General features: G+C 50.4%; 1 protein-coding gene and 1 long non-coding RNA gene across 7 annotated transcripts in view; one reads left to right on the top strand and one right to left on the bottom strand.

The window, feature by feature from the left end:
* The window catches only part of ADCY5 (adenylate cyclase 5), a 158,767-nt gene extending 151,314 nt beyond the window's left edge, over positions 1-7,453 (bottom strand). The window contains exon 1 of the mRNA XM_060150460.1: positions 5,762-7,453. Coding sequence (XP_060006443.1) covers positions 5,762-6,901 — 1,140 coding nt within the window. The 5' untranslated portion in view covers positions 6,902-7,453. The remainder of the gene's footprint in view (positions 1-5,761) is intronic.
* An 802-nt stretch (positions 7,454-8,255) lies between these two features.
* On the top strand, positions 8,256-16,840 carry LOC132521147 (uncharacterized). 6 transcript variants are annotated; one of them, XR_009540747.1, is made up of 6 exons: positions 8,256-8,835; positions 9,492-9,532; positions 10,748-10,940; positions 11,433-11,549; positions 15,786-15,915; positions 16,533-16,840. It is a non-coding gene; the product is annotated as an uncharacterized LOC132521147 (long non-coding RNA). The 6 variants fall into 6 exon arrangements; XR_009540749.1 differs by having other exon boundaries at positions 9,492-10,087; XR_009540744.1 differs by having other exon boundaries at positions 8,256-8,839.
* The last annotated feature ends 7,034 nt before the right edge of the window (positions 16,841-23,874 follow it).

Raw genomic sequence — 23,874 nt, 5'->3', positions numbered from 1 at the left:
ACGAGAAGCCCGTGCACCGCAACGAAGAGTAGCTCCCGCTCGCCGCAACTAGAGAAAGCCTGTGTGCAGCAACGAAGACCCAACGCGGCCAAAAATAAATAAATAAATTTATTTTTTTAAAAAACCAAAAAACCAACACTGATCCTGCCCTCCACTAGCGAGCTCCCCCCACCTCTCACAGGCAGGGATGAAAGAAGGGTACGATACGCTAAAGTGTGACTTATGTAACTGCACCCGAAGGATTTATGGGCACCAGCACATTGGAGCTCCTGGGGCAAACTGTTTCCATTCCCAACATAGGCGATGCTCCTGGGAAGTAAACGACCACAAACTGGACCCACCACAAGATAAATAAAGTTAACGGAGGTGCCAAGCGGACAGCCGTGGACAGGAAGTCACCCAGCAAGAGACTGGTACAGTCACAGAGAGGCTCCCACCTTGGTCCCCTCTCCCAACACCCACCCCACCCCTGGCTGGAACCGAGGAGGGCGCTCCATCCGCACCTCTCGGGAGAACACGAGGCCAGGCCCAGCAAGGGCCACAGCTCTGCTTCTGCTGCCAGCTGCACCCTCTGACAGAGTGACCCGTGGCCAGGGCCTGTCTGCCCAGGAGAGCTTCTGTCCAGGCCTTTTACACTGATACTTAAAACTCTTCTGTGAAGCTGGGCAGGTTTCCGAGCTGGGGTTTAATACATCGTCTGTGTCCTCTTTACAGACACACACGAGCACGCTGTTCCGTGTTGCACAGCACGCAGACCTCATGCTCTTGCTCCAGATCAAAACTTAGATTGAATTATTAACAGTCAACATTGCCACAAGTACAGCAGCTTATCGTTCTGCTCCTCGGCTGGGTCTCTGCCATTCCAGAAGTCCCCCCCACAGGCCTCGAGGCACCCCTGAGATCCACAAGATGACCCTCCATCTAGAAGCTCTGCTCGACCCCCACCCCAGAGGCTTCTGCTCCCCTCCAAGCACCCCCTTCCCGCTGCATAGAGAAGAAGGCAACATAATCATTGAAAATAATTAGCAAATATAATTGGCAAATACAATTATCGTTGAGGCAAGACAAGCAGACCCTCCCCGGCTACAAACTCAGAGCCTGCCTCCCACCCCAGCCTGCAGTTGCTGCTGGGGTTCACTATGGCCAGATTTCTCTCTTCCAGAAATGGGGGTAATGGGGGAAGTAACTGGCGGCAGACTATTCCCGGAGTTGTGAAAGTGTGTGTCCTCTTCCATACCACCACCCCGTCCTCCCACCCCTCCGTGGGCAGGGAGGCAGTGGCTGGAGCAGCACACACAGTAACCCACTGCACAGGCCTCTGGACCAAGTTCCAGAGCGAGGGGCCAGCTCTCCACGGGGCTCACCGGATGGCTGAGTGAGTGGGCAGCTTGCGTTTTTGAAAGGGAAGGGTAGGACTCCATGGAGCCATGGGACTCCATGGAGTGGGCTGACCACTCGAGTCTAGCCCCCAGCCTCATTATGATAAGGGGGGGGGCGTGTGCATCCAGGGTATTTCCCTGAGGAGCCAGAGGTCAAGGTCGGAAAGTCAATCAAGGCCCAGAATAAGAAATGCAAACAGCCATAGGAAGCCAGCCACCAACCGAGAATAAACAGGACAGAGCTGTGATGATCTCCTTTCAAAGTCAACACAAAGGCTTCCCTGGGCCCCCCTCCACCACCCAGGCCAGCCCACACGACAGACAGATAGATAGATACATACACACACACACACACACACACACACGTGTCCATATGCACATGCATGCACGTACACACTGGGGCCAGCCCACGTGACAGACACACTCCCACACACGGACCCAGGCACCCACCCCTCAGCAACCACAGCAGGCACTTCTTGGTCTGCTTCCCCACCCCCATCCAGCCCCAGACTCCTCAGTTTAGACACTCACACGTGCTCATGGCCACAGAACATCACCCACACAGCACCTGTGCCTTTCTGATCTCTGGAACAACTGGTGACAGTTGTGTGTTCCAACAGGCACAAAGGCAGAAATGCAGGAAATCACTGAGTTTCTCCAAAAGGGTTAGGGGGAAGAGAGGAAGGAGCTGATGATAGCTGGGTAGGGATGGGTCAGCCCACACCACAAAGGCAACCTCTGACAGCACTCCCAAGCTCACGGGGACCCACACAGGGTCGGAACCTTCTTTTCAGAAATCATGTCAGGTGGGTTTAATGTGGCTGCAGAATAATGCCCCACATCTGAACAGGACTCTCTGCTTTTCAAAGAGCTCCTGCATCCATTATCACCTCCTAGAGTAACACTGGACAAGCAGAGACGTTCATCTCCTTGGCCAAATGACTGCCCACCCCCATGGGGCCCAAAGATGTTTTCTCCAAAATAATCTCTAATAGTTAAGCACGTGCAATAGTTGTGTGAGTGTACTTGTTTGTGTGTGAGTGCATGCAGAGGCTTTATGTAGCAGAGTGGGATACAGTCAAACAAAAATGAGGTTGCCATGGCAACAGGCTCCAGCATCATTGCAGCCTATTAACACAAGTGAGGAATGTGTTTGGCAGATGCTTGAGTGTTATTTATGGTATGGGTGTAGCAGAGGGACTTCTAACAGGCAAAGAAGGAGAAAAAAGACAACCCGTGACGCCCCTACTGTACCCCACCAAGGAGACGACAGTGAGGCGAGCAGAGAAGGCGAGGCTGAGAGGCTGCAAATGGGAAGTAAGAGATGGGGAAGCAGAAAAGCAGGCAGGCAGAGGAGAGGAGAGGTAGGCAGAGAACAACAGGGGACTGAAGGGGGAGGCAAGAGAAAGGAAGGGACAGAAGAAGAGCAGGGGGAGGGGGATGAATACCAGGGGAAGAGCTAGATCAGGAGATGTAGCAAAAGGAAGAAACATCATCCCCCAAAAGGGCTGCCCCATCTTGCCTCTCCGCTCTCTCAAGAGGCACCAGATGAGATACTAGATGTTTCTCCTCCTAATTGGAGCAAAGGGAAGAGCCCCAAAGAGAAGAGGGGCCAGGGAAAAAAAATAATCCAGATCAGATACTGATGTTGAAGATCTAGGCTGTAGGAGCAAGGGGGCCGGCCTCTCAGGAGAAGTGGAAAATGCCAACACAGTTTCCTGAGGGCCCAAATTCCCAAAGCCCCCGCATTAGAGACCGCATACTGCTGCCCCATTCCCCTGGATGTGTATCTTCACCAAAGAAAAGAACAAGGCATCTAACGCAAGCCATCTTCTAACACCTGCTGCTCTGGGGTAACCTGAGGCAGAGGATAATGCTTGCCTGTCCCACTAATATTTCCCACCATCCAATAGGGTTTGCTCAAGAAATACAAAGTTTATATCAGACATAAACAGAAAGGCAAGTCAAATACAAACCAAAAAAGATACAGTTTTCTCTGAAGTCAAATAGAAAGAATGCTTGCATTCTGTTATCGTAGACCATTCCTAACAAGCTCTGCTATACTCAGCAGAGTAGGTCATGAGAAGTTAAGTGCAAACCCACCCAAAAGCCTACAGACAAGGGAAGGTCTGAAGACCATAATGGGTAAAAGAAGCATGGGGTGGGAGGTGGTGGAGGTGGGGAGAGAAGGGAGAGGGACAGGCCTGAGGAACTAGATGGGGAAGTCAGTCAGCCAACTCTTGTTGCTGCAATGGCATCTTCATGCTAAGATGGAGACGGAGCTCCCTAGTCCAGCACTCCTGTCCTGGGATCTGACTCCAGTCTCCTAAAATCACACATCTAGGATTTCCTAGGGCTATAATCAGACCCTGAGTCCCAAATCTGGTTCAGTAAATACTCTGAATGATCCTGGAAATCTCTGCTGCTCCATGTGGATGTCATGCCTTTCTTTCCGTAGAAAAGCTATATCCACCCAAGCAACCTGCCTCCCATCCAAGCCAGGAACAACCCCCAAAGGTATAATACTCATGTGAGAGCTTGGGTCCCAGGTCAAAACATTTGGATCCTTTATAAGCACTAACAATAGTAGTTAACTTTCTTTTAACCAGCTCTCAATAGGTTGTTCTCTTAAGTTCAAAGCTGATCTCTAAAGGTTTTATTTCCTTCTGATCCCAGATCAGAAAAACTTTAAGTCAGCATCAACAAGCCCAACTACTTCACCTACTGGAACACAATCAAATTGTTAAGCAGTTATTAAGTCCCTACTAAGTACCCTACACTGTGCTAGACAAGGGAGAGAGGGTAGAGAAGGAAAAACACACACACCTCAGGATTCCTGCATCCAAGGAGCTTACACTTGATGGGGAATAAAACCAAGGGGTACTGGGGAATAAGTAAGTGCCCCACTCTGTGGCTCTGACTCCATTGTTGGCCATGCAAAAGAGGGAGAGGCCAGTATGGCTGGAATGCAAAGAGGGGCTCCTTGCAGAAGGTGAGGATTGGCACAGAGGGGCTGGAACTGGAAGGGGCATGCATAAGCCTCTCATTTACTAGGCAAGGAACCCGGGGCCCAGAGAGGTTGTAGGCTCCCTCCCTCCCAGTCACAGAGCACCTTGGAGGTGCAGCGAGAGCCCAGCGCCATGAAGCCCACAGTATTCCCTGTGGGAGAGTATGATACCCAGGAAGCCAGGGGGCACGGGAGAACCCCTCAAGAAAGACGCAGTACCCAACAAGATTGAAGTCTGAGAAAAGGCACTAGAAGTGGGGAGGAGGAAGGCAATGACAAGGGAATAGAGTTAAGAAGTTCTGCTAGAGGATGCAGTTGCCTGGAGAGAGGTCGGGGGATGCACTAGGTTCCACAGTCAGGAGACTGGCCTGCAGCAAAGGCCCACTTGACTCTCACAGCCAAGTAGGTTGCACCGCAACCAAGCAGGCTCAGCAGGGGCCAATGGATGAGGCCCATGGAGCCACAGACAAGGGGACCGCTAAGGGGGAAGGTGTGCATGTCAGAGGAGCCGGTCTCGCCCAAGGTCGCCATGGCAAGCACACCTCTCTCCCACAAGTCTTCTGGGGAGTCACCAGTTAACCAGGGAGAAGTTTTATTTCCTCCTAAGCCTACCGTTCAAGGCTGGCCTAACCCGTCCCAGGAGGGTTAAAAGCCCCCACCATAAGCAACCACCAGGAGCACCCACATGAAGGGGTCACGACTTCCAACACTAGCTTTCTGCTCAGGCCAGGAGGGGGACCGTCACCACACACAAAGTTTCCTTCCCACCTTTGCTGAAGGCAGCTTTTTGGCTTGGGGCACTTTCACAAATGAAACAAACTTGTCAGTCCTCCCTCAAGTTCAGAAATATCTCCAGCTCCCGAACCCCCAGTCCCAGACAACTGGCAGGATTATATCATTTCCCCTCCCAAAGACTGGGCAAGGGGCGCCCAGGGTCTCCCCTCCCCAACCCTTCATCCAGGACATTCGGTTAACAAACCATCAGTGACCCTCAGGAGCGGGGAGGCTGCTACAGGGGCCAGCCACTTTTGTCAGGGGCCTTTTATATACAGAGACAGAACCACAGGAAGAGAAGGGGACCTCTCCATAGCATTTTCTCCTCCAACTCTTCCTCGTTAGCATCCCTACAATAATGGCTAAGGTTTGGTGTGTCTTCTACCAGCGGGAACATTACATACAAGAGCACTTTTTGTAGAGGAAGATGATGGGGCTCAGAGGGGGTTCGGGGGCTAGAAGACACCACACAGCTGACACAGCCATGTCTTTCTGGCTCTTTTCACCACTTTAAAGGGTGAAAGTGGGTTGCCTTTCTTTGGAGTCAGGCCTAGGCCTGCGCACCCCACTATCCAGTCCCTATGCCCAGGTGGGCCCCTACCTGCTTGAGCAGGAACTGGTCCTGGGCGTTGGTGCGCAGGGCGATGGCCAGGTGGAGGGCAGACAGGAGCACCCCGCTGAGTACCGCGGCCCGCATGCGCACGGGCAGCAGCGTGTAGATGGTATAGATGAAGAACACAGTCCACCAGATGCCCTCGGAGGCGCTGCGCGGCTGAGGCAGCAGCAGGCCCACCACCTGGACAGCCAGCACCACGGCGATGAGCGCGTAGCAGGCCAGGCCCATGTGGTCCTGGTGGAAGGCGGCGCGGTTGCAGAGCACGGCCATGACGAGGATCACACCCACGGCAGCCGCCAGCACGACCAGGTAGGGCAGCTGCAGCGGGGGCCGTGCCGCGTGGAAGGCCAACATGACGAGGCACACGAGCACCAGCACAGCCATGAGCATAGTGAGGCTGCTCTGGTTCAGACGGAAGAAGTAGCGCTGGTACAGCCGCTCCAGCTTGTCCGACGGGAACTTCTTCGAGCGGAATATCTGCAGCAGTGCCAGGCAGCAGGCGCCCAGCGAAAGCACCGCGCCAGGCCCCGCGCCCGAGCCCGCCAAGCTGCCGCCATCTCCGGAACCCTCGTCTTCCTCGACGGCGCCGGCCTCCAGCTCGTCGGCCGCGCGGCCCTTGCCCCGCCGCTCCTCCAGACCCAGCTCCACAGAACGGGGGCGCACCTCCGTCCCGCCAGCTGCGGCCGCCGCCGCCGCCGCCGCCGAGCCGCCGCCGCCGCCCGCAGGGGGCGCCCGGGTGCTGCCCCCGCCGGCCGCGCCCCGCCGCTGCCGCCGGCTGCCGCGACCGCAGTCGTCGCCGCCGCGCTCCTGCCAGGCCGACTTGGAACGGAAACTGAAGCCGAAGCCCCCAGCCAGGGGGTCATCGCCACTCAGCGGAGGATCGTCGTCGTCGTCGCTGCGCCAGCGGCTGGCCAGGCGCTGCTGCTGCTGCTGCTGCGGGGTCACCGTCCCCCCGGGTTTCTTGGTGGAGCCGCGGGCCGAACCCCCGGGGGCGTGGGGGTAGCCATTGGCGCGGGAGTCGGCCTCGCCCCACGCCGAGCGGTGTTCCGGGCCTCCCCGGGACGCCGGCGCCGCCGCTGTCTGCGCCGCGTAGCCCGGGGGGCTCACGCTTTTGGAGCTGGACATCCCCCCCTCGGCCTCGTCGTCTTCTTCCTCCTCCCCCGGGGGCCGGGCCGGGGTTCTCCAAGGGGAGGGCGGACGGCCGAGCAGGGGGACCAGGCTGGGGTCACACGTCGGGGGCGGCCCGGGGCCCTGGGCAGTAGCGGGGCATCTTGGCACCCCCGTCCTGAGCGGAGAAGGAGGGCAGCGGGAGAGCAAGCGGGAGGCAGGCACAGCCCCGAGGTGAGAAGTGGCTGAGAATCCGCGTCAGGAGTCCCAGGTCCGAGATGGAGTTGGCTCCGAGCTGGGGCAGCGGGGACTACTCGAGCTCCTGAGCTGCGCGCAGAGGGACGTCCGGACTCCTGGCTCGCGTCGAGCTCGACAAGGACCGGAGTTGCGGACGAGTCGGGACGGAGAGGTGTCCTTGCGGGCGGCGCCTCCCCGGAGCTGGCAATGCCCGGGCGCGGCGCTCGCAGATTCTGCCTAAGCGGAGCCCAGCGGCACACGCGGCGAGGCGGCAGCTAGGGCGGCTCGGTAGGGGTCCCGGCGTGGAGACCAAGCGGGCGCCCTTTCCTCGCGGCGGACTGGGAGCGACTGGGAGGTGCGGGCGCCAGCCAGCATTATTTTCTTACGAGGGGTGGGGAGGTGGGATGGGGGGGTGGAGAGGACGGGGGAGGGGGCGGCGGGCGGAGCAACAGCTCCCGAGCCCTGGGGGGAGGGTCCTGGAGCCCAAGGGGGCCGTCGCCCGCATCCCCCACCTCCCGCGTTGAGAGTGGAGCTTGGCCCCCTAGAAAGCCGAGCCCAGCCTTCAGCGTGTCCGCGCAGGGGGGCGGGGGCGAGGACCGGCTCCTGCAGCGCGGCCCTTCCCCTCTCACCTCCCCCTTCCCCCAAAACGGAGCGGAGCTGGCCCGGACCCGCTGGACCAGGAGGGCTGTCGCGCCGGCTCCGCAAGCTCCAGGCTCCTCGCCGCCGGCTGCGGGCCCACCGCTGCCGGGCGCAGAAGGACTAAGCTGAGGGCGGAATCCGGCGCAGTACCGCCGCCGTTCCGCCCCAACGCAGGCGGGCTTCTCCCAGGGAGCACGGCATCCAGAGATCGAGGGCCGGCGCTCAGAGGCAGCCGGCCGAGAGGGGCCGGCCCAAGAGCCGCTGCGCCCCGGGGGCGCTGCGGGGGAACCCGCGGGAGCCGGGCTCAGGGCGCGCCATGCACGCCTCGGGCCCTGCGCTGCTCCGGCCGCTCGCGCCGCTCCTCCCTTCTCGCCCGGTTGCCGCCGCCGCCGCCGCCGCCACCGCCGGAGCGCCCTCCGCATCCCCTCCTCCCGCCGCCTCCCCGCCCCCCGCGCCGCTCGGGCCTCGGCTCACAGCGGCGCGCGGCCGCCTCCGCCCCCGGCCGGGCCGCGGCCCCCGCCTCGGCGCCCCGCTGGCATCCTCAGGCCCGGCCTCGTGAGGCGCCCGGTACCGTGGGGGCCCCAGCTCCCCTTCCTCACCTAAAATTCTCGCCGCGCCCCCTCCCTCCCTGGCGCCTGGAGCCGCGTCCAGCCCGTGGTCCCTTCGCCGGACGTGGCTGCCGTGCGGTCCTCCCCCGCCCCTTGCTTGGGTTCCTGCGCCCCTAGTCCTAGCTCCCCTCTTTTGTATCCCCCTTTAATCCCCATCCCCCCATTCAACCCAACTTCAGCCCCCGCGCTGCGCCCCCCTTCCCCGGCCCGGCTCGATTGGCCGCTTCCTGAGCTGTCATATTTGAGTCCGGCGCTCTTATTGGGCGATTCTCTGGCCGGGCGGCTATACCAAAGGAGGGCGCACCGGCCTGGGGGCGCCCAGGCAGCGACTGCCGCAGGGAGACGAAGACCAGAGTCCCTGGAGGGCCGGAGGGGCCCAAGAGCCAGACCCGGAAATGGACGGTGGAGATGGAAAGACTGAGTATCTCTGAGGCGCAGGAAGACAGTGACGTGAAAGATGGAGATGCAGTGGGTGAGGCCGATGCAGCTAGGGCGGGGCGGACAGGAACGCTTTGGTGGAGAGTTACCCAGAGGGAACCCCACAGACAGCATTACGAACACCTGGCGTTTGTGAAGAGCTCTTTGCCCGTTCATACTTTTTTTTTTTTAAATCTCATTTGATTCCCCTCAATAACCCTGGGTTGTGACAGGGGACAGGGCCCGTGTGATTATTCCCAGTTTATAAATGCGGAAACTAAGGCTTCAGAGCCTAATTAACTTGCCATGGGCCACACAGGTCTCCTGACTTGCAACCGAAAGATCTTTCGTCAGCGCCAGGCTGGCTCCCTACCTAACAAGGTGTTAGCCTACCTAGCAAGGTGTTAGCCGGAAGGATGCGCCCCAGGGCAGGGTGGAGAGCTCCGGCTGGAGGAGGACGGGGGAGAGGGCAGAGAAGGACAAGTTACTCCTGCACAGCGCCAGCGAGAAACAGGCAGGAGTGGAGAGGACTTTACTTCGGGTCAGAGAGGACCTAGGCCTGTGGAATGATGTACCTATCCAATTCCCCTTGGCCCTAAGCTGTCCTGCTGGAAGCTCCAGCAGTCTAAACACTGGGATGGGTGGGGACGTGTCACCTCTACTCCGGGGAGGGAGAAACAACCTTCACTTTACTCTTCTTCCTCCAGCTCTCTCTGCAGAGCTTCTGACAAAGAGGCTAGAGGTCTGGGTGAGCTTCTCTTTCTTTTTCTGTTGGTCATCTCTTTACAAATTGGAAGATAAACCTTGCCAGAGTTACAAATTGGGAGGAGAAACATTCCAAGAGATCTGAATAAACTAACCCTAGAGTATTCCGGCCTTTGAGTAATCAATCCAGGATTAGCAAAGTCATAAAAAGCACCATGAATTTAGTCAGCAAACATTCATAGAGCATCCCCTGTGTGCAAAGCACCGTGCTAGGTGCCTTAGGGATAGAGAGGTGACTCAACTCTGGTTACAGTCAGGGAGGGAGAGGAGCTAAGCCACTAATTCCAGTTCAGAGCACAGTTCAGTCAGTGTTCAATAGAGGTCCAAAGAGAGCGTTTTGGGAGTTTGGAGAGAGGAGGCATTAATTCCCACTGTAAGGGCCAAAAAGACTCTAGAGGTTGAATCTGGGGCCAGCAGAGAAGGAGGAGTCAGAAGAAAAGGAGGATGGACTAATATTTATTAAGCAACAACAATATGTCTGTGCATCTTATTGTCACATAACCGTTTTGAGGAAGATGTTATTCTCTCCACTATAAAGGTGAGAAAACCGAGACTTAGAGAATCAAAGTTTGCCCAGGGTCCAGAGTTTGTAGTAGAATGAAACATAAGTTCAGTCTGCTCCTTGCACTCTGCCACACAGCCATGTAGCAAATACGATATGGGAGGAACACTGCATGGACAGAAGCCAGATGGCCTTCAATGTGATTGGGTTCCATCATTGATTCCCTTCTCATTCCCTGAGCTCTCCCTAGGTCATTCCTTTCCATTTTATTCAAAAATTTTAAGTAACCATCATCTTATAGCAAAAGCTGTGTATGATTAAGTGTGTAAAAAGTAGAATAGAGAAAGAAAAGAAAACACATTCATAATTACAACACCTAGAAAGAACCATTAACATCTTAATTCTTTTCTTAACAAAAAATGGGACTTTACAAAGAGTTTTAGAATCTGCTTTTTTCTACTTAGCAAAATATTGTGGATATATTTTTATGCCAATAAGCATCCATCTACAATATCCATTTTATTGTCCAAACAGAATTCCATTGCATGAATACAGCATCATTTATTTAACCAGTCCCCTACTGTTGGGCATTTTTCACTGTCTTGGCAGTTTGTAAAGTTTCCACTGTTTTACTGTTATAAACAATGAGCATTTTTGTAGATAAATCTTCACACACATCTTTACTTGTATCCTTAGGAGAAATTCCTACAAGTAGAATTGCTGGGCCAAAGGATAAACATTTTTTCGCTAAGGATTTCTGAAATCTGAGTCTTCAGCCCCTGCCTCCCTTCCCAGTTCCAAGCTTACCCCTGTCTACTGGAGAACTCCCCATGGATGTTCCTTGGTATCCACCAGCACCCCAGATTCAGAACTCCCAGATCTTAGAGTGGTGAGCCCTCCTATCCCAGTTCCCAGAGTCCTGCCACCGTGCCCTTGTCTTTTCACTTCTGTCTCTTCTTCCACATTCTCTGGCTAATACCTTCGCCCAGATCCTCCCTACTCATTGCCTAGACAATTACCAACTCTCCCTCCTTGCCCTCCAATCTGTCCTCCACTTTGTCCCCATCTGATCATGCCTGTCACAACCCAACTGAAAACTGTCCCCAAAACTGCCTCTTCCTCCCTGCTAGCTTTCACTATCCACCAGTTCCGCACATCATCCAGCCACCGTAACGGCTCTTTAAATCTCTGCAGAGATCACCCTTTTCACATGCACCCCCAGCACGAACCGAATCTGTAGCATCTCTGTGATGCCTCTCTAATGCCTTTTCCTCCCCCACCGCCCCAGGCTGCTAGGCACTCCTTCCTCAGTTCCCAGCACACCTTGCTTTTATCTCTATTATAGCACTTGTTACATTGTATTATCTTGACTTGTTTTCAGAGCTGTCTCCACAGTCTGCTGAACTCTTTGAGGGCAGAATTGGTATCTTACTCATTCTTGTGCCCCATACCTGGCACATAGGAGGGACCCCTTGGCTGTCTGTTGGATAAAGAAATGGTACATCTGGGGATTAGTGATGGGAATTGAGTCTGAAGGGTGGGGTGGAGTGAGGGGACTGACTGGCAACCATGGGTGAAGGTGGGTTGGGCTCTTTAACGCTATGTGGAGGAGGGTGGGCTTCAGTTTAAAGACAATGAAGAGTCCATGAATTGGGGGACAGGGGTGTCAAGGGCCATTATATTCTGGGAGGCAAACTCTGGCAATGTTGTAACGAGATAGGAAAAGCAAGATCCAAGAGCAGAGGGGACCAGTCAGGAAGCTATGGCAGAGCAGATGTATTGATTGATGGAGCCCAGAAGTGACATGGTGATGGGAATGATGCCATTGGCTGGAGGACACCTGTGAAGGGCTGACGAGGAAACCCAGAGGTCAACCACCATGTAGAGGAGGAGTCCCAAAGGTCAGATGAAAACCAAGAAAGGTGGGGGTCACAGGAACAAAAGGCAGAGGTTTTGAAGAGCTGCTCCAGGATGTGCACCTGGCCGTTGTCATCAGATAGGGGCTGACCACCTCGGGCCTCTCTCTGAAGTGAGTACTTGGCTTGCAGAGGGGAGGTGCCTATGCACCTCAGGACATAGCAGGACTTTTGGGAGGTCTGCAGACCACCCACCTCCAGCCATCTTCCCCTTGTACCTCAGTTACCCTTCAGGACTTCATTCTTCATTTCCCCCAGCCATCTTTTTGGAAGAATAGCTCCATTTTGGAAATTAGAATATTAACATTTTAGAATGTTTAGAAATATTTGTACAAGTGGGTCTCAGTAATACTCTTGTACCTAAAACTACTTTCCCCACAATGCTGAAAATCCCACCATTAGATAGTCATGCTTTGGGATGACAATTATTCCCTAAAAATGAATGCAGAAAATCTAGAGACAGAAAGTAAATTAGTGTTTGCTTAGGCCTGGAGAAGAGGAGGAATGGGAAGTGATGGCTAATGGGTACAAAATTTCATGACCCTCCTTCCTTGGGAAGGTCATGAAAATGTTCTAAAATTAGATTATGGGGCTTCCCTGGTGGCGCAGTGGTTGAGAGTCCGCCTGCCAATGCAGGGGACACGGGTTCGTGCCCCGGTCCGGGAAGATCCCACATGCCGCGGAAAGGCTGGGCCCGTGAGCCATGGCCGCTGAGCCTGCGCCTCCGGAGCCTGTGCTCTGCGACGGGAGAGGCCACAACGGTGAGAGGCCCACGTACTGCAAAAAAAAAAAAAAAATTAGATTATGGTGATCATCGCACAACTCGAGAAATATACTAAAAACCATTGAATTGCACTTTAATCCAACGGGGTAAACTTTATGGTATATAAATTACATTTCAAGAAAGTGGTTGAAAAAATGAATGCAGATACCACTGGGAGATTGAGGGACTTTTACCAGGACTGCCAGTCGTTATTAAGTTAGTGTGGATTTAATCAGCAGGCTTCCCCCGCTAAGGCCAAAACAAGTTTCTCTCACTGAGAGAATGGATGCTTGCTCTTTTTTGTTTTGTTTTGTTTTGTTTTTAACATCTTTATTGGAGTATAATTGCTTTACAATGGTGTGTTAGTTTCTGCTTTACAACAAAGTGAATCAGCTGTACGTATACATATATCCCCATATCTCTTCCCTCTTGCATCTCCCTCCCTCCCACCCTCCCTATCCCACCCCTCTAGGTGGTCACAAAGCACAGAGCTGATCTCCCTGTGCTATGTGGCTGCTTCCCACTAGCTATCTGTTTTACATTTGGTAGTGTATATATGTCCATGCCACTCTTTCACTTTGTCCCAGCTTACCCTTCCCCCTCCCTATGTCCTCAAGTCCATTCTCTAGTAGGTCTGCGTCTTTATTCCCATCCTGCCCCTAGGTTCTTCATGACCTTTTTTTTTTTTTAGATTCCATATATATGTGTTTGGATGCTTGCTCCTTAGGAGTAGGAATGAGTTAGGGAAAGGAAGGAAAGAACAGTTGGGGCCACTAAGCAGTTTCCAGAGCAAATGGAACCAGAAAAGGGCACAGGTGCCTGGGAGCAGGAAGGAGGATGGCAGAAATGACAGCCAGTTAGGAATTGGAGGTTAAAAGCGAACTTTGCCTACTGCCTAGGAGAGCCCTGCCTTGTAATGAGTTCTTCACAAGGAATTAAAGAACTCTAAGAGCCCTAGGTTCTCTTAAGGGTGAAAGAATCTTAAAGATCATCTAATTCCCCAAAGGTGTGTCAACCTCCCCTGGATATTTGCATTTTGAGAGCAAGTCCGACACCTCAGACTAGATGACTTACCTTTCCTTTGAAGAACTAACTTACTCTCCCCAAGTCAGAGAGTAGCTAACAGGATGGAACATTGTGTGTCTTGAGGGTAGGTCATCTGTGGAGGCTTGGGCCCCAGTGTCTTAGCCATTGGGCACAGATGGCTGAGGTCCCTGGGAGCCATCCTCCACCCCAGCCCGTCCCCCACCAGGAGCTCTCAGGAGGAACCAAGAACATCAGCCATCTTACTCTTGACCTCTGTCTTCCTTGGCTTGGGAATCAAGGATGGTAAAAGTGTGCAGTTGGCCATAGGGAACTGGGCCCTAGATTTTTGCAGACTCTACACTCACCTCCAGACCTCTGGGCCTCAGGGAAGAGGAAATGTTCAAAGAGCTCAGATTGTAGCTGAGGTGGAAATGGCTGATAATAGCTCGATCTGCCACTCTCCCAGGTGTTGACATTTGCTTTGTAATGGAGGCCATTAATGCCATCAGCTGGAGTGACTAACATGTTCTTTCAGTTGCTGCTGGAAGTGGGAGACCCTTTGCGGCCCAGGGCCTTTTAATGCCCTCTAGTCACAATACTAGATCACTCCTGATCCACAGCTGCCAGCCCTTTGGATTGGAATGCCCACATTCCACGCTGTATCTTTGTTCCTGTTCTTGACTTTGCTTTCTTGCACTTTCTCCTGAATCCTTTTTTCCTAGAAGTATGGGAACATCCCCATGAGTCACTTATTCTTTCAACACACATAAACTGATTACCCATTTCGAGCAGAAAACTATGCAGCACATAGTCGAGTGGGGGGAGCCCAAGAAGTATACCAGCAAGATGCCATCCCCAGGAAGTCAGAGGTGAGGAAATCACAGAAGGAGCTGGAGAACAGCACAGTGCCAGCAGAGATGGGCTTTGCAGCTCATGCCAAGTGCTTCTTGAACAGACGGCTGAGAACTAATAGGAGAAAGTATTCTTATAGGCGGGGGAGCAAGAGGCTTCTGGGGGATGTGAGAAGGGGACAGAAGTATGTGTGGGAGTTGGATATACAACAACTGGATGGAGTTTTGAGGATTCAAAACATTCCTCTAGTCACAAAAGACCACGTCTTGTATGATCCACGTATTATATGAAATGTCCCAAAGAGGCAAATCTATAGAAACAGAAAAGAGATCATTGAGTGCCTAGAGCTCAGGGGAAATGGGTGTAGGAGATGGGGATTAATTGCTAATGAGTACAATGGGATGGTGAAAGCTGTTCTAAGATTGTGGTGATGGTTCCACAACTCTAAATATACTACAGAAAAATTGAATTTCATACTTTAAATGGATGAACTTTATGGAATGCAAATTATATCTTAATAAAGCTGTTTAAAAATGGGGAAAAAGTGGGATCCGAAAAGACCATTCCCTCAGTAATCCTGCTTAGTTATAGAAGGAACACCCTAGTTTTAAGTTCCTAGTCTTTTCCTGTATGAAGTCTCTTTTTTATTTTCTCCTGGCCGTACCGTATGGCTTATGGGATTTTAGTTCCCTGACCAGGGATTGAACCTGGGCCCTCAACTGGGAGAGCATGGAGTCCTAACCATTGGACTACCAGGGAATTCCCTGAAGGCTCATTTTTAAGGTAAAAAACTTTCGAGGACCTCAACATGGTATATATGTACTTTTAGTTAAGAAAATTCATAATGGTAAAAAGCTATTATAAATTTAGATTTTCATTTAGTAAATGAATTAATACTTTACTAATCCCAGTAGTATTTATATACGGTAGAAAAGTAGTTCTGTATTTGTACGGGAGCATTTTATATGCCTACAGACAAGGCTTAGTGGCCCTCTCTCAAAATCTCCTTGGTCCTTTGGGGTCCTCAACCCACAGTTTTAGAATCCTGGTCCGTGTTCTACCAAGGCGTGTTTGATTCAGCTTCTCTGTCAGGTGAATGCTTATGGGTGGGGATCCATTAGCAGAAAATGTGATACAATTTCCATCCCATGATGTTTCTGCCTCTTCAACTGCTCAGGCAAAATGGCACCCTTTCTCCTCCCAAACCAATGAGCTTTGCTGAGAGCAGATCCAGCACAGAAGACAGCCAGAGCCATGCCGGTTGGCAGACACTTGTCTTTAGCAAATGTAATTAAAGGCAGCAGCAAGTAAGTGCCTATTAATTTTTCATTAGAAAAGTCAAAGGCAACCTTCTTGGAAAGCAGCATCATTGAACTTCAGCCTTGGTGTTAAAACCAGGCTTTCCCCCACTGTGTATATCTTCTTCCACGAGTACACACACACACACAGAGTGAGTCCACAACCTCTTTATAGAGCGTGGGAGAGAAAGAGTCAGAGACCATCACCCCTATACCCTTCAGAGGTTATTTTGTCCCATCCCCTGTCTCAAATTACCCCAATGTCTATCTGCATATGTAACTGCTTATGTATATGAACCTTATACAATATACTGATCTCTCCCTAAATTGTGTTTACGTACCCGTTTGTGTAGTTTGAACCAGATCTTAGATGCCCTTGGGGAGATGACTATTCAAAGCTCTCTATGATGATTCCTTTTGTAAAGAATACACAGTGCTTGCACTCTGACCTGTTTTTTTTTTTTATAAGCCAGGGGCAATATGTGAGTCAAGAAGAGGGGATTCGGGACTGGGGCCCAATCTGGCCCTATCAGCTGGCTCTCTGTTGGTAGGCAGAGCCGATTCAGCTGGCTCTAGGCATCAGTTAGCTCATCTCTTTCTTTTCCTCCTTGTACTTCCTTATTAAGGCATCCCACCTGATGAGAAAACAGTCTTCCACTCAACACAGAGGACTGAGGGAAGAGCGCTAAACCTGGGGTCAGAATACCTGGAGGTTCTACACCAGCTCTACCACTTTCCAGCTGTGTGATATCCGACAGGTCACACGTCACCTCTCTGAACTGCAGTCCCAGCAAGGGTAACTGCTCTCCTACCCTTCACGATTCGTTATGAGGATCCGGACAATGGTGTGAAATTCCTTTTCAAATTATCCACCATTATGTAAAATGGGAATCATTCTTGATAATAGCGAATTAATAAAGTCATTCTTAATAAATCCAGATATTCATTTAAGAGGTTAGCATGGAATGAGGTACATCTCTCAGGGTCTCAGGCTCTTGCATACATTTATAGATGACTGTGATAAATATTTTTATGTCTGTGCTGCGTGTGTACCAGCTCGTCTAGTAGTCTGGGAGATCTACCCTTTCATCTCTGCTGTGTTCAAAGCAGGGCCCCCAGGGCCATGCAGATGAGGTCTCTGTTCTCAAAGACCTTCCCTCTTTCAGGATTCTGACAGACTGCAGCCTGTCTGCCCTGCAGACTGGAGAGCTGCGCCCTCCCACAGGCGTGGGTGGTGATTTGGGTGGTGATTAGAGTGGCCTGTGAGGCGCTTGAGTGGTGCCGAGTGTTGTTTCTCCTCTCACTGGCCAGTCTGCTTGGCCTTGGAGTGGTTTAGTCCAGTCTCTGTATCCCTGACTGTGAATCTGTGGTTAGGGATGGCAAGCTAAGCCGTGTTAGCAATCGTGCTGGGGCTGGCTGACCTTCCCCAAGCCAGGATAATCTCTTTCCCTGGCAACAGGCAGAAGCACCAAGGGACAGTGACAGATTGTGAAATCCTGGGGCTGGGCTTTCTAGAATTACTTGAAAAGAGAAAATTGTAACAATACCTTGCGTTTGTGTAGTTCTTTTAAAAAGAAAGAAAAACCGTTTTTCAAAGCTGTTCAAGGAGAAGGCAGCTTTGGAATTTTCTGGTAGAGAGCAAACCAGATGGGTAAGAAATGTATTGTCTTATTCTTATCGACGCAGTAACAATTTGAGAGTGTTAGGAGAAATCTCTGCTCTCCCCCCACCCCCTGCCCCACACTGTACACAGGTGGGGATACGGAGGAAGAGAGAAGTAGAGTGACTTGATCAATATTACACAGCATGAGGGGCAGAATTTGACCTAAACTTCTTGACTTTTATTGTCAACCCAAAGCAGACAGGATGAAGAAGCTGAATGACCTAACAGTTTGTTATGTCCACCTGAGATTCTGGCATGTAGACAGCTCTTCCTGAGTCAGACTTTGTACTTGGTTCTCTGGGGCATACAAGAATATGCTTCACTGCTTGTAAGTCTGAAAACAATGAAGAAATGTAGGGGTGGTACATGAGAAAAATTGCCGTCCTCTTGCAAGATACCTACCAAGGATCTTTAAGCAAGGCAGGAGCAGACTCAACAGGCAGGGACAGATGGGGCTGCTTGTGTTGCCTGGGGAGTTTCAGTGCTGTGTGAAGATTTAAAGAAGGTATCAGCAAACTCTGACCACTGGGCCAGACGTGGCCACTGCCTGTTCTTAGACATAAAGTTTTGTTGAAACACAGCCACAGTCATTTATTTTTGTCTCAGCCTGCTTTTGCACTACATGCAGAGTTGAGTAGTTATGACAGATTGGATGGCCCGCAAAGCCTAGAATCTGTACCGTCTGATCCTTTAAGAAAAAGTTTGCCCACCCATGCCTCACACCATACACATAAAAATTAACTCAAAATTTATTAAAGGGACTTCCCTGGTGCCTGCTGATCGAACACGTGTTCGATCCCTGATCTGGGAAGATCCCACATGCCACGGAGCATCTAAGCCCGTGTGTGCCACAACTACTGAGCCTGTGCTCTAGAGCCCGCAAGCCACAACTACTGAGCCTGTGTGCCACAACTACTGAAGCCCGTGCACTCTACGCCCGCATGCCACAACTACTGAGCCCGCATGCTGAAAACTGCTGAAGGCTTTGCACCTAGAGCCCGTGCTTCACAACAAGAGAAGCCACCACAATGAGAAGCCCACGCACAGCAGCAAAGACCCAACACAGCCCCCCCCGCCAAAAGAAAAATTTATTATAGACCTAAATGTAAAACTTCAAACTGTAAGAAGAGTACACAGGAGAAAATCTTTGTGACCTTGGGTCACAAAGATTTCTTTACCACAACACCAAAAGTACAATTCATTATTTTTCAAATTATTCAAAAAAAATTTTGGTAAATTGGACTTAGGCAAAATTAAGAACTTTTCAAAAGACATTGTTAAATGAATGAAAAGACAAACCACAGACTGGGAAAAATTATTTGCAGATAAACATATCTGATAAAGGATTTGTAGGCAGCATCTAAAAAGAACTGTAAGTGTGATAATGAGTAAAGATCCCAATAAAAATGAGCAAAAGATTTGAACAGACACTTCACCAAGACAGGGTGAAAATACACAGATAACACATAAGGACATGAAAAGATGCTCAACATCATTAGCCATCAGGGAAAAGCAAATTAAAAATCACAATGAGATACCACCACAAGCCATAAGAATGGCTAAAGTTAAAGAGTGATCATACCAAGTGTTGGACAGGATATGGAGCAACTGGAACTCTCGTATGCTGCTGGTAGAAATGTAAAATGGTACAACCCCTGTGAAATAGCGTGACAGTTTTTTTTAAAGTTAAGCATTCACGTACCACATGTTCCATCAATTTCACTGCTAGGTATTTACCCAAGAAAAATGAAAGCATATAAGAATATGTTCACACAAAGACCTGTACACTAATATTCATAGCAACTTTATTCATAACTAAAAACAACACAAATATCCATTAACAAGTGATTAGATAAACACGTTTGGTATATCCATGTAATGGAATACTACTCAGCAATAAAAAGGGATGAACTATCGATACATTCAACAACACGTATAAACCTCAAAATGATTATAATAATTATCCTGACTGGAAGAAGCCTGACAAAAGAGAGTATATACTCTATGATTCCATTTATAAAAAATTCTAGAAAATGCAAACTAATCTATAGTGATAGAAAGCAGCTCAGGGGTTGCCTGGGAAGGGCAGGGAGGCAAAGAAGAGCAGGAGAGATTGACTGAAAGGGAAACTTGGGCCAGGGGTGTGTGGGGGGGGTGGTAATTGACGTTCATTGTCTTCATTGCGGTGATGGTTTCTCAGGTAGGAGTGTGTGTGTGTGTGTGTGTGTGTGTGTGTGTGTGTGTGTACATATATATGTGAAAACATCAAATTGTACACTTTACGTGCAGACAGTAAAGCTACTTTTTAATTTGAGGTAAAATTGACATGTAACATTATATATAAAGCTATTTTTTAAAAGGAAGAAAAAACCCTGAGCTTGTTATTTCTTTCTTTAAACACTCTGTGCAGTTTGAAGCAGCTGGCCCCCTCCCCAGGTTTTATATTCCTTATTCTCACTATAATGATTTATCTCATCAGCAACCCGGTCCTCCAAAGCCTTACCTTCCTCCTGGGTGACCACATGTGATAACTGTACTGCCATGGTGTGCTATGGACGACCAGAATTCTATCTCCTCATGTTGATAGGATCACTGTTGCCTTTGGATCCAACTAGGTCAGATATCCAACCTCAGATTCTCATTTCTTTGAGAGGCTATTGCTGGCCACCATCCTGGTATCCATCAGTCTATCGATGAAGGTTAATTACAGAGAACTGAATTCATAATTAACTGAAGCAGAAAGGAACGTGTTAAAAGTTGCTGGGGACAAGTTCAAGGAGGAAGGTCTCAGTCATTTCTGAATATGGGAATTACCTCAGTATGCGGGGAATGATTTGATTGTAGAATAATTAAATCTACATTATAGAAGTACCTTTTTAATGGTGTTTCCTGCCCCCCACAACACATAATAATTTCCCAAACCCTCGTCTTGTGAAATTTCTAGAAAAACTCCAGGGATAGAGAACCGGGGATCAATGGCTTATTCCAGGGATAATTCCCTGGGGTAGGGAAAGAACAAGGTAAACCTGGAAAACCTTGTTGGGCTAGAAAGCAAAGAAGCCCTCAAAGATTAATGAGGACATGTCAAAAGAACACAGGACACTGCACATCCATAAGAATGGCTAAGACGAAACAACAACAAAAACTTGACAAGTTCACAAGAAGAGATTCCAGCCGACTCCAGGGTGGCTCAGGGACCCAGCCATCTGCCGTGCAGGGAGACACCTCACCAGACAGCACCTGGATATGGATCGAAGATACAGCATCAGCCTCCCTGGAAATCTCTGAAGAACCTGAGGAAAGTGTCCTGGTAGAAATCAGGAGCCCTGGGTTCTGCTGCTAAACTGCCTTGTACCTGCCCATGGGCAGGTCTTTTCCTCTGCTGAGCCTCTGTGTCCTGTGTGTTCAATAAGGGGACGGGGCACCCTAAGTGTTTTCAAATTGAGTTTTCTGCAGCCCTAGGAGCCCTTGGATCGCCTTGGGACACTGCAAGGAGAGCCAGGGTTAGGGGTGAGCTCCACCTAGAACAGTCCTGCTTTCATCTGTTTTATGTTTGGCAGATATAACTCTCAGTTGACAAACTCAGGAGGCACAGAAAATATCAATTCCTCTAGTTTCTAAATTTCTAAATTAATTTCTGACTCCCATGACCTATTCCCAGAAGCTGGATGAAATATTCACCCCAAATATTCTTGGATTTCTCCTCTCAGATTGTGCCTCACTTCCAGGACACGGGTGTCCACTAAAAAGCCGTGTCTCTGTCCAGTGGTCTCTGTGAGTCCAGCTGTCTCTGCTGATTCTGTGCCACTCCTGGGACATGGGTGCCTTTTGGAAGTTGACCAATGTCCCCTCTGCCTTTCTCTTCCTCATCCCACAGACCCCTTTCTCTAGCCCACCCTTCGCCCTGGGAAAACTCTCCCTAGCCTGGGTGGATTCCCTTTTGTGTTTCTTTAAGACATTCATTCAGTCAATGCCAGTGAGTCCCCGTCATGGGTTGAACTGTGTTCCCCCCAAAAAGATATGTTGGAGTCCTGACCTCCAATAACTCAGAATGTGACCGGATTTGGAGAAAAGGCCTTTAAAGAGGTGATTAAGTTATAATAAGTCTATAATCCAATATGACTGCTGTCCTTATAAGAAGAGGAAATCTGGACACAGGTAGGCACAGAGGGAAGATGACGTGAAGAGACAGAGATGACGACCATCTACAAGCCAAGCAGAGAGGCCTGGAATGAAGAGTTCCCGCACAGCCCTCAGAAGGAACCAGCACTGCTGACACCTTGATCTCGGACCTCCAGCCTCCAGCACGGTGACAATACGTTTCTGGTGTTTAAGCCACTCAGTGTTTTGTGGTATTTGTTTGCAGCCTCGGGCTGCAGGAAACTCAGTTTGAAAACACTTAGGGTGCCCCCTCCCCTTATTGAATGCAGATTCCTTCTGCCTCTTTTACTTCCCTTGCAAACCCTTTAAGTCCTCCTGAGCACTGTTAGCTCTCCTAACATCTGATTGAATGGGAGAAAGGGATAGGGAAAAACAAGTAAATATTTCATAGTTTCATTCAGCTACACACACACAGGCGAGCAGAGAATCAGAGGCTTAACTGCTTAAAAAATCGCTAGGCTGATGAGTTGATGATTGCTGTCGTTGGGTGATGGGTCCATGGGGGTTCATTGGACTATACTCTCTACTTTTGTATATATTTGAAAATTTCCATTATAAACCATTAGAGAGAAAAAAGGAGAGAAAGAGAAGGGAAGCATCACTGCACACCACTGGGCCAAAAGATGATGCAGGTGCTTCCATCTCTAGAGTTCCTCACGGTAGCATCTGCCCCTCTCCTTATCCCTACCAGCCAGACTCTGCTGACAGCATCAAGAATTACCCCTCGCCCCATCCCCAGCTGAGGCCACTGTCACCAGAGCCCGCGCCCAATTTTTAGCCTGGAGACTTCCTTCTCCAGCCAGGCTTCAGCACTGAGGCCTTTGCAGCCCTGGAGCAGCTGCAGCTGCACAGAGCAAGGATGGCAGACAGACCCTCCTGGATCTCAAATACACAGCAAACCTCATCACCACCTGGGCTGCCTCGCTGGGTCCTCTTGGATGGCTCCTCGCTCCAGCTCCTCTCTCTCCTTTTAGGAGTTGTTTCCCCTGCATCCTCTTATTATCACTTATCATACCAAATAACTACCCCAATATTACTAATGATCACTCAAATTACATCCTGAGACACAGCTACAGTGCCTCATGCCCATGACTCCCCATCATCAAAAGCTCTCCCTGACCCTCAACTCTGGGGCAGGGTGAAAGAACCCATAAAAACAGTATTACTAGGGCTTCCCTGGTGGTACAGTGGTTAAGAATCCGCCTGCCAATGCAGGGGACACGGGTTTGATCCCTGGTCAGGGGAGATCCCACATGCTGCGGAGCCACTAAGCCCGTGTGCCACAACTACTGAACCTGTGCTCTAGAGCCCGCATGCCACAACTACTGAAGCCCACGCGCCACAACTACTGAAGACCGTGTGACTAGAGCCCGTGCTCCGCAACAAGAGAAGCCACCGCAATGAGAAGCCTGCACACCGCAACGAAGAGTAGCCCCTGCCCGCCACAACTAGAGAAAGCTCGCGCACAGCAACAAAGACCCCACACAGCCGAAAATAAAAAACAAATAAATAAATAAATTTAAAAAACAAACAAACAAAACAGTATTACTCGTGGCATTTTAAATGAGCTCAGGATACTGCTGGGACCAGGGTCACATTACCCCTGGCACTAAGGTTAAGTAGTCAATAAACAGCAGCCCAACAGTTCTCAGCTTCCTCGTGCCCCTTTCAGGGGCCACTCTTTGTTTTCCCTTTTAATTCCTCTTCTAAACTCACTTCTTCCTTTAGAGCCCACTAGTGCTGAAATTTCCATTGGCAAAATGAGAAAAGGAAAATGGGCTTTTCATGGGATTGATTTAATGAAATTTAAGAAAACTGTCCTTTTATTTTAGGATTATGTTCTTCTTATTTTCTGGTCTTAAAATATCTTTTCTTCCATGAAGCAGTGATATCAGTGTACCGCAATATATAAGTTGGGGTTTAATTGCAGGTATAGCAGTCACTCTAGCTATTTTAAGAAGGAAATAATTTAATACAGGGATTTAGGACTTTACAAGATCGTTGGAAGGGCTGGTGGAGCAGAGGTAGACTGGGCTTCTCAGAGAAACTCCCAGAAGAATCGGCCTGCCAGGAGCTCTGCCATGATCAGGAATCTGGGGAATCAGGGAGCCGTCTGCCGGCTCCAGGACCACATCACCCCCGGC

Source organism: Lagenorhynchus albirostris, chromosome 5, assembly GCF_949774975.1.
Source record: "Lagenorhynchus albirostris chromosome 5, mLagAlb1.1, whole genome shotgun sequence".
NCBI classification, from domain to species: Eukaryota; Metazoa; Chordata; class Mammalia; order Artiodactyla; family Delphinidae; genus Lagenorhynchus; species Lagenorhynchus albirostris.
This window is presented reverse-complemented; position numbering and strand designations above follow the sequence as displayed.